Consider the following 10,923-nt stretch of genomic DNA (forward strand, 5'->3'; position numbering starts at 1 on the left):
TACAAATATGTCTTAGAAACAAAGACTTTTTTTCAGTTCTGGAGACTAAAAGTCCAAGATCAAGGTGCCAGCATGGGCTCCTTATCTGGTGAGAGCCCTCTTCTTCCTGAGTATTGGTTGGTGCCTTCTGCCTGAGTCCTCACACTAAGATACTAATCCCATTTGCAGCAACATAGATGGAGCTAGATATTGTCATTCTGTGTGAAATAAGTCAGACAGAGAAAGAGATATGTCACTTATATGCTAAATTTCAAAACAAATGAAACAAAACTTATTCACAAAACAGAAACAGAATCACAGACTGAGAGAATGAACTTGGGGTTATCACAGGGGATATATCACAGGAAGGGATAGTTAGGGAATTTGGAATTGACCTGTACACACACACACAAAGCTCACTTTCCTGCACCTTTGGAGATGTCTGAGCACCAGCCTTCCGTGTCTTTTGGTTTTGTGTCCATAATGCCGCTGTTGGAGTTTAAACTTTTAGAGACACTCCCAACTGCTGGCTTTACAGAATGTCCCTAGAAGGGCTGGGCTTCCAATGACAAGGGTTTCTTTTCTTTCTCAGCTGACAAACCAAGGGAAGGACATTTTCTGGGTCCCTGGGGACAGCAGGCACCCCGGAAGGGGGAGCCCCAAGTCCAAGCACGCAGGGGCCTGGTTGTTGCCACTCCCTCTTCCTCTCCCCCTGGAGGAGCCAGGGGCCCGGCCTGCCTTGGCCTCTGCATGGCCTTGGGTAGCTCTCACTGCTCACCCCAGGTTCACCCGCATTCAGCAGCAGACTCATTTGACCCCCACAACCTGGAAGGAAGCCGGGTAAAGTGTCATTTCTACTACCCAGAAGAGGAAACAGGTGACTGGCCCCAGGTCACATGGCCCATCCATGCCAGCACCCAAAGCCTGGTCTCCAACTCTCATTCCTTGAAAGTCGTTCAGCTCCTCTAGTCAAGAAGGAGGACTCCCTGGAGGAGGGGGTGTTTGGGGAAGGGGCTGCCTTGTGTGCCCAGGCACTATGCTCAGCAGCAGACTAGCCCTTCACTGGGGATCTCAGAGCTGGCAGGCACTGTAGACTACCAGCTCCGGATCAGCGCCTCAAGAGGGCCAGGCTGGCCAGCGAGACCCAGCAGGCCGTGTCATTTCCAGCCCTTCTACCCTCCTGTTCACTGTTCCCCGTGGGGAAGCCGGCCAGGTTCAATCCCCTGCTCCGCCAGACCAAAGTCCAAGCACACCTCCGAAGCCTTGGCTTCTTCGGGGCCCTGAGCGCTGCGTGTGCAGAAGAGATCCCGCCTCTTCTTCCTGGAGGGGCGGGCTTTGCATGGGGCGTGCCGGCAGTTTTCCGCGCCCTGCGCTCTCCTGGGGAGAGCTCTTGCTCGGGACCCAAGATGCGCGTTTGCCAGCTCACTTCCCAGCTGCGTTTTGTGTGGTCAAGCCCCTCGGCGGGGAGAGCCGGCTTGACCCAGGGCACTCCACTCCCGGTCAGGCACACGCGGGAGGGGGCGGCCCAGAGGTTCGACAGGTTCGGAGCAGGAAGACTCTGTCCCCACAATGTCCCTCGGTGCAGCGACCAGTCTAGGGCGCGGGGCCAGAGGCCGGGATGGGGACCGAGGAGGCTCCATCCACAACGTCCCCGCCCGCAGGCCAATGTGAGGCGGCAGCCAGTGCAGCTGCGCGGGCGTGGCCCTCGATAAGAGGCCCGGTGAGCCTACTTACAACTCGGGAGGGGCACGAGGAGGCGCGGTGCAGATGGGATGTGCGGCGGTCTGGTGGCATGTCGGTCAGCAGGAAGAACTGGGCCACTCTGTCCAGGTGAGCCAGGGTCCTGACTGTTGTAGGGGCCACAGGATCGGGGCCACACCGCTCAGCCACCCGGGGTTCCAGCCTGCCTTACTCCTTGCGGATGCAGGCCCGAGCAGGCTGCCTGCAGAGGGCTCTCCAGCCCAGAGAGGCCGCTCTAGAATTTGGGGAGGCGTTCAAGAGGTACACGGCCAAGTCTCAGCTTCTGACCTGCCCCTGACTGCCTGTCTTTCTCTGGAGAGTCTGAGAGGCCCCTCCCAGGAGGAGGTGGCCACACTGCTTCGCAGGGGAGAGCTGGCAGGTGCCCTGTCGGGAATGAGGCTCAGGCTCTGGGTGCAGTGTTTTTGGGTGCTGTCAGGGCTGGGGAACCTCATGCTTGGTGCTCTCCCTCTCTGCACTTCAGTCTTCACTCACGAACAGGTCCTTCAAAGGGTCCAGGGACTTGGTGTCTCGTCCTTGTCTGCTGGACATCTAGTCAGAGTCAGAGAAGCCCGTGGGGTGGGTATCCAGGAGGCAGCACCCTCATGCAACTCGTGACCCCTGAACTCCTCTTGGGGTCCCCCAAAAGCATCTCCTGACCCCCCCACCCCACCCCCAGAAGACTGAAGCCCATGTAGTGGATTGGCAGGAGCTGGGTCCTTACTCCTTGACCCAAAGGCTCTCACTGGTAGAAATTGGCCCCAGGCGGGCGTTTGGGTGGTGAGGCCAAGCTGCCTCTGCAGCTGTGGGCAGCCCCTCCCATCTGGACCTTGACCCTTCCCTCCCCTCTACCACCCAAGGGCCCCAAGCTCCAGGGACCGCACCCTCCCCATGGCAGCAACCCCACCCCCCAGTGCTGGGATCCCCCTGGACTCTCTGTCCTCACTGCTCTGCAGCAGAGGTCTGTGGGGTCTGGAGAGGGGAGGATATGCCCCAAGAAAGGAGACACTCGGTGCTCTGGACAAGAGCCCAGCATCTCAGAGGCCAGTCACACCCAGGGAGGGAAGGTGGGGCTGGCAGTCAAGGTCTTGGACTCTGCGTATGGGTCTGATGCAGGAGAGTTGGTGTTTCCAGGCAGGGTCTATCTGTGTCCAGGTATATGTGCACATGCGTGTGGGCCTTGCATAGTCCGGAGAACTCTGGGTGGTTAGGAGATTCTGAGGTTGCCGTTTGGGTCTTGGGCATTCGTGTCTGCTCAGATATTCATTGAGGATGACGGTGCAGGTTCTAATTTTTGCTGGCCCTCTGCTCAAAGGCCCCGGGCTCCTGTGGCTGCAGGGGTGGGCTCGAGTGCCCTGGGGAAGCTGCCCTGCCTCCCCAGCACCCTGGGCAGCCACAGCTGTTGCCAGGGCTCACCCAGGAGGCAGCCGGAGCCAGGACCCTCTGCCCCCCTCCCAGGAACAAGCCCCAGCTGGCAGAGGGAAGGGCTGTGAGTCACTGTCAACCGAGCTTCCCAGGCAAGGGTGGGGGACGCTGAGGAGGGGCCCAGGAGCGTGGCTCCAGGCAGGGCCCAGGTGGGCAGTGGAGGGCCAGTGGGCCCCCCCTCCTTGGCACCAGGTCGAAATGCAGACACCCAGCCCTCAAAGGGCAGCTGGTGCCCACTCTCTCCTCCCTGTGAGGTGGGGCAGGCCTGTCCACAGGGGGTGAGGGTGGGTCGGGTGCCTAGGACAGAGGGGGATGGAGATTAATCATTTCCCTACCTGGCCTCCCACAGTCCTGCCACCTCCTAAGCCACCTGGTTCTCCCTGGCACCTCTCCCTAGACCATCAGGGCCAAAGGGGACCTCACTGGCCACCCAGAGTGGCCCCTCACATGGGGAGGTCAGCTCCCCTTGCGCAGCACACTGGACCGAGGTCACAGGGCCTGGTGTCAGGCCTGCACCCCTTCTTCCCCACCCAAGGTCTGCACGTCCTGCTCTTTGATCCTGGGCCTCCACAGAATGCCCAGGGCCTCCCTCCCCGTGGGACCCCACCCTCGGCCTCCCTCCCCACGGGCCCAGCCTCTGGCCTCCAGGCCGTCCTGTCTCCCCTCTGAAGTCCAGCCCTTTCCCCCCTGTGCAGAGCTGGGCTCACTTCCCTTTAGGTATTTGGCAGGTGGATCTGTGACCCCACAGTTCCCAGTGGGAGGCTGGCCCAGGTCGGTTCCTCAGAGATTCTTTGCTCTTTGGCTAGAATGGGAGTGGGGCGCTGGGGGGAGGTAGGTGCGCGGGCAGGTGGGTGAGGATGACTGGTGGGAGGCTGCGGCAGGGTGCTATAGGGACACAGGGCTAGAGGCGGGGATGGTGGAAGGCAGGGTAGAGGGGGTGGCTATGAGGGGGACCAGTATGAGAGTGACTATGGCTCAGAGAGTGACTATGAGTGACTGTGAGTGACTCTGGCTGGGAGAGTGACCGGTGTGAGAGTGACTGTGAGTGACTATGGCTGGGAGAGTGACTGGTGTGAGTGACTGGTGTGAGTGACTGTGAGTGACCGCCCAGTGGGGGCTCTGGTTTCTTCCTCCACTGGGGATTCCCGCCAGCTGCTGACTCCCTCTGCATCTCCTAGTTCTGGGAGTTGGGACAGAGACTGAGCTCAGGCTGCTGCAGAGCCCCCTGGCCTGCCCCTTCCTGGGGGAGGACCCCAGGCCCTCCTCCTTTTGCCCTCTGACCCACAGGCTTCCCCACAGCTTTCCCACTTGCAGAGCATCTCCACTGTGCTCAGGGCTGTCCCTCCCCTGATGGGTCATCCTACTACGAGAGGCCTGCAGGGAGACTGGGGGCAGAGGGGCGCATGTGGTACCTCTGGGCTCTGCTGTGCTGACTCCTGGGTCCTGCTGATCCACAGGTTGAGCAGTGACATCATCACCCCTGAGAGCTGCAAGATCTCCTGAGAAGAGAGCTCCTAACTTGGGGCTGGAATGGCATCTTCAGAAGGACTCCTCACCACATCCACATGGCCAGGCCATGGGACCCTCCCCCAGAGCTGTGTACACAGCTGGGCTGGGGGCTCAGCGACAGGCATACCTGGGCCCTCGAGTCCACCAGACGGATGCAGGAAAGCACGGAGCTGTTCCACAGTGCCCAGGCTCCAGCTCTGCAGACCCCAGGCTCAGCAGCCTGAAGATGCCTGGCAGGCCAGAGCCACTCACCTTGTGGCTGGAGGCTGGGCCCTCTCGGCACTTGCCCACCAGCTCTTTCTGGAAGAGGTGGCCCTTGCTGGCGACATCCACAGGAGCCATGAGGAACTCAGTGCAGGGTGGGTTTGCAAACTTGACAGACTCTGATCTCTGGGAGCGGAGAGCACAGGCCTCTGATCCTGGAGGGTGAGGCCCCTGGTATGCAAGCACACTCCAGGGACCGGCCTGCTCAGCTGTATGGCTGAGTGGTATCACTCCAGCTTCGGGCTTAATTTGAGCAAGCTGGCCGGGAGCCTCACGCTGGTGCTGCAAGGCAGGAAGACAGGGTGAGAAAAAGCAGGTGAGGCCCTGCCTGCCCACGGGACACTGAGCCAGAACCTGTGCCCCACCTCACTCTGGCAAAGAGAAAGCGGCCTCTGTATACAGACTGTGGGGGCTCCCTGTCCTCCCAAGACACAGTCCATCCAAGACAGCAGCAGCAACCAGGAAAAGAGAAGCACCCGAGATACCAGCAGCTCTCATGACAGCCACGGTAAGAAGAGCACCCATAGATAGAGTGGCACCCAAAACACAGTGGCACCCGTGGCACTTGTGGCAAGAATGGCAAGAGCAGCAACTGGGACACCAGAGATACCCAGGACACCAGGTGCACCAAAGGTGCCAGGGACAGCAATGACAAGAGTGACACCCGGGACATGAGTGGCACCCATGAGAAAGTGACAGCCAAGACACCAGCGGCACCCAGGACAAGAGCAGCAAAAGAGATACCAGCCACACCCGTGACACATGCGGCAAAGCAGCACCCATGGCAAGAGTGGCACCCAAGAACCCAGCGGCACCCATGACAAGAGTGGCACCTGACACCAGTGGCACATAGGAAAAGAACAGCACCTGAGACACTAGCCGCATCTGTGACACTTGTGGCAAGAAAGGCACCTATGGCAAGAATGGCACCCAGGACAAGAGCAGCACCCGAGACACCAGGGCACCCTGGACAAGATGGCACACGAGAACCCAGCAGCACCCATGACACTGGCAGCACCCGTGACATCAGTGGCACCTGTGATACCAGAGACACCAGTGGCACTCATGACACCCACGGTAAGAGCTGCACCCATGGCAAGAGTGGGACCCGAGACACAACCCACACCCAGGACATCAGTGGCACCAAAGACTCCAGAGACAGCCATGACAAGAGTGACACCCGGGACACCACTGGCACCTGTGACAAGAGTGATACCCGAAACACCAGCAGCACCCAGGACAAGAGTGGCACCCGAATCACCTGCTGCATTCATGACACCCATGGCAAGTCGGCACCCATGTCAAGAGCAGCACCTGAGCACCAGCAGCACCCAGGACAAGAGTGGAACAAGAGACCCCAGCGGGACCCGTGACACTGACAGCAAGAGCTGCAAACATGGCAAGAGAGGCACCCGAGGCACCAGCGGCACCCAGGACAATAGCTTCACCCAAGACTCCAGCCGCAACCAGGAAGAGAGTGACACCTGAGACACCAGCAGCACCCAGCTCAAGAGTGGCACCCAAGGTACAAGCCTCACCCATGACACTCGCAGCAAGAGCAGCACCCAAGGCAAGAGAGGCACCCAAGACACCAGCAGCACCCAGCTCAAGAGCAGCACCCAAGCTACCAGCGGCACCCATGACACTCGTGGCAAGAGCAGCACCCAGGGCTAGAGTGGCAACCAAGCCACCAGCAGGACCCAGAACAAGAGCAGCACTCATGACACCCACAGCTAGAGTGGCACCATGGCAAGAGGGGCACTCACGACACCAGCAGCACCCAGGACAAGAGAGACACTGGAGACACAAGCAGTATCCAGGACAAGAGTGGCACATGAGACACCAGTGGCATCCAGAACAAGTGCAGCACCAGAGACACTAGCAGCACCTAGGACAAGTGCGCCATCAAAGACACCAGTGGCACCAAGAATAAGAGTGGCATCAGAGACACCAGCAGCACTCATGACACCCATGGCTAGAGTGGCACCCAGGACAACAGTGGCACCAGAGACACCATGGTACCCAGAACAAGTGTGACACCAGAGACACCAGCAACACCTATGACACCCATGGCAAGAGCGGCACCAGGAAAGACGGGCACCCAAGACACCAGTGGCACCCAAGACAAGAGCAGCACCTGAGACACCAGCGGCACCCAGAACAAGAGTGGCACCAAGAAACCAGCAGCACTCATGACACCCACAGCTAGAGTGGCACACAGGACAAGAGCAGCACCAAAGACACCAGTGGCACCCAGAACAAGAGTGGCACCAGAGACACTAGCCACAACCATGACACTCGCAGCAAGAGCAGCACGCATGGCAAGAGCAGCTTCCAAGACATGAGCGGACAAGAACGACACCCGAGACACCAGCAGCACTCATGATACCCACAGCTAGAGCAGCACCCAGGACAGGAGCGGCACCAGAGACACCAGCCACACCCAGGACAAGAGTGGCACCCGAGACACCAGTGGCACCCAGGACAAGAGTGGCACCAGAGACACCAGCATCACCCATGACACTACAGCAAGAGCGGCAACCATGGTAAGGCGGCAACTGTGACACCAGCGACACCCGTGACACCAGTGGCACCAAAGACATCAGGGACAGACATGACAAGAGTGACATCTGGGACTCCAGTGGCACTCGTGATAGAGTAGCACCCAAGACAGCAGCAGCACCCATGACAAGAGTGGCACCAGAGACACAAGTGGCACCCAGGACAAGAGCGGGACCCAAGACACCAGCGGCACCCAGGACAAGAATGGCACCCGAGACCACATCCGTACCCATGACACTCGCAGCAAAAGCAGCACTCATAGCAAGAGTGGCACCCATGACAACAGTGACACCCGAGACACCAGTGGCACCCAGGACAAGAGCGGTACCTGAGACAGCAGCTGCACCCATGACACTCGCGGCAAGAGCAGCATCTGAGACTCCAGTGGAACGAAGGACAAGAGCACCATCTGAGACACCGGCAGCACCAAGGAAAGGAGTGACCTCTAGTACAAGAGCGGCACCAGAGACAACAGTGGTACCCAGAACAAGAGTGGCACCCCAGACACCAGCAGCAGCCAGAACAAGAGCAGCACCCAAGACACCAGCAGCAGCCAGAACAAGGGCGGCACCCAAGACACCAGTGGCACCGAGGACTAGAGCAGCACCAGAGACACCAGCCACCCCTGTGACACTCGCGGCAAACGCGACACTCATGGCAAAAGCATCACCTGAGACACCAGCAGCACCCAGGACAAAAGCAGCACCCAGGGCTTGAGTGGCACCAGAGACCCCAGAGGGACCCATGACACCTGAGCAACAGCAGCACGCAAGGCAAAAGCGGCACCCGAGACCCCAGCGGCACCCATGACACTCATGGCAAGAGCTGCAAACCCATGCCAATAGGGGCACCCAAGACACCAGCGGCACCTGTGAAAGAGCAACACCAATGATACTATTGGCACCCATGATACTCACCCCAAGAGCAGAACCCAGGACACGAGTGGCAACAGAGACACCAGCTGCACCCATGACATTCATAGCAAAGCGGCACCCAAGGAAAAAGTGGGACCTGAGAACCCAGCGGCTCCCAGGACAAGAGTGGCCACCGAGACACCAGGGGCACCCACGACAAGGGCAGCACCCGACACCAGCGGCACCCATGAAAAGAGTGGCAAATGAGATACCAGGCATACCCATGATACTAGACGCAAGAATGGCACCCATGGCAAGGACAGAACCCAGGACAAGAGGAGCACCTGAGACACTGGGGAACCCTGGAAAAGAGTGGCCTCTGAGACCCCAGCTGCACACATGACACCAGCCATGCCCATGGCACTCGTGGCGAGAGTGGCAAGCATGGCAAGAACAGGACCTGTGATACCAGATACACTCAGGACAACAGTGGCACCAAAGAAACCAGGGAGAGCCACGACAACAGTGACACCTGGGACACCAGTGGCACCTGTCAGAGAGTGACACCCAAGACAGCACCAGCACCCAGGAAAAGAGTGGCACCCAAGAAGCCAGCAGCACTCACGACACCCTCGGTAACATCAGCACCGATGGCAAGAGCGGCTCCCGAGAATAGTGGCACCTGTAGCACTTGTAGCGAGAGCGGCAACCATTGCCCGAGCAGCACCTGTGACAACAGAGACACCCGGCCATCAGGGGCACCAAAGACACCAGGGACATCCATGACAAGACTGGCACCTGAGCCACCAGAGACACCAGCCACACCCGTGACACTCGCAGCAAGAATGGCATCCATGGCAAGAGCATCACCCGAGACACGAGCAGCACCCAGGAGAAGAGTGGAACCCGGGATACAAGTGGGACCCAGGACAAGAGCGGCACCTGAGACACCAGCCACACACATGACACTCGTGGCAAGAGTGGAACCCATGGCAAGAGCGGCACTCGAGACACCAGTGGCACCCAGAACAAGAATGGCTAAAGAGACACCAGCTGCACCTGTGACACTCGCGACAAGTGTGTCACCCAGGACAAGAGCAGCACCTGAGACACCAGGGGCACCCAGGACAAGAGTGGCACTCGAGACACCAGGGGCACCCAGGACACCAGAGGCACCAGTGACATCAGTTTAACCTCTGACATCAGAGAAACCTGCGCCACTCACGACACCCAAGACACCAATGACACTTTTGACACCCATGGCAAGAGCAGCACTGGAGACACCAGCGGCACCTGTGGCACCCAAGACACCAGCGACATCTAGGACAAGAGTGGCACACGAGACACCTGCAGCACTCACGACACCCAGGACAAGAGCAGCACACATGGCAAGAGTGGCACCAAGGCACCAGCAGCTCCTGAGGCACCCAAGACACCAGCGGCACCCAGGACAAGAGTGGCACCCAAGACACCAGCGGCACCCAAGACAAGAGTGGCACCCGAGACTCCCACCGCACACAAGACAAGTGGGACACCCAAGACACCAGCGGCATCTGTGGCACCCAAAACACCAGCCGCACCCGTGACACTCACAGCAAGACCAGCACCCATGGCAAGAGTGGCACCTGAGACACAAATGGCACCCAGGACAAGAGCGGCAACTGAGACACCAGGGGCACCCAGGACAAGAGTGGCACTTGAGACACCAGCAGCACCCATGACATCAGAGGCATACAATGCTTTTAAGTAAATGTTAACGCTAGATATGAAAAATATTTTCCAAGTAGAAAATATTATACATGAGAAATTCATAATTTTATATTTGATGGAGAACTGACACTTCTGGAGGAACATACCCAGACATGGTGTTAACGATCATTAAGAATTTCTACTTAAAGATTTAGAATCCTTACAACTCCTAGACTTACCTTCTTTCCTTGGGTGGACACAGGTGAGGTGCTAGCAGTTTGAAAGAGCTTTCTTATTTTTGATTATCTCAAATTAAGAGGTCTGTCTAGTCTTTAAAAAAAAAAAAAAAAGCAGGGAGAGGAATCTGTGTTCCTTCTACTTTTAGAAGGAAAGTTTATCTTTCCAAACTTCTCAGACGCAGAAATGTTTTAGACCCAAGCTTACTTGATTCCCCATCTGCCTTTTATTATCAGCTACTTCAGTCATCTGAAGAATATATCATTTAGATGGTTTTCCTAGTTACAATCTTTATTACTAACCAATAAATGAAACTGCTTGGATTTCACAAGTAAAATCAACCAGTTGATATTTACTGGGTGAGGGTTTTAAAGAAAAATAAACCTTTAAAACTATGGTTTATTTTGCACTGAAGTCAGGGATCAGGGCACTAAAGTGCTTTTCTAAGCCTTTAGTAGTGGGGAAAGGTGGAGTCACTTTAGACTTGCAGGTTTCACACTGGGATTACTTCAGATTGGCAGTTTTACCAAGGGGAGCACTCGGGTAACAGAAAGTAGACCGAATGGGCTGAGCCATGCAGTGTGACCAAGAAACAGGCTGAGGACGACAGACCTCCAACAAGTTGAAGCTGTCACAGGTGCCCGCATATTCCAGCACTCTGTATCTG

At 57.5% G+C, this 10,923-nt stretch overlaps 1 protein-coding gene across 1 annotated transcript; it reads left to right on the forward strand.

Annotated features, from left to right (window-relative positions):
• The first annotated feature begins 6,310 nt into the window (after positions 1–6,310).
• On the forward strand, positions 6,311–9,959 carry LOC138081226 (dentin sialophosphoprotein-like). Its single transcript, XM_068974346.1, has 4 exons — positions 6,311–6,439; positions 7,314–7,460; positions 7,572–7,800; positions 9,763–9,959. The coding sequence occupies exons 1-4, from the start codon at positions 6,311–6,313 to the stop codon at positions 9,957–9,959; spliced, it is 702 nt and encodes a 233-aa protein (XP_068830447.1).
• The last annotated feature ends 964 nt before the right edge of the window (positions 9,960–10,923 follow it).

This window comes from Capricornis sumatraensis, chromosome 6, assembly GCF_032405125.1.
Source record: "Capricornis sumatraensis isolate serow.1 chromosome 6, serow.2, whole genome shotgun sequence".
NCBI lineage: Eukaryota > Metazoa > Chordata > Mammalia > Artiodactyla > Bovidae > Capricornis > Capricornis sumatraensis.

Bases quoted from the DNA above. Each gene is read 5' to 3' on its own strand.
- LOC138081226 (XM_068974346.1), top strand. From the start codon at position 6,311: ATGGCAAGAGAGGCACCCGAGGCACCAGCGGCACCCAGGACAATAGCT. The intron at 7,461-7,571 runs GTAAGGCGGCAA...CACTCGTGATAG, and splicing joins CAGCAAGAGCGGCAACCATG to AGTAGCACCCAAGACAGCAG. The intron at 7,801-9,762 runs GTACCTGAGACA...GAGGCACCCAAG, and splicing joins TGGCACCCAGGACAAGAGCG to ACACCAGCGGCACCCAGGAC.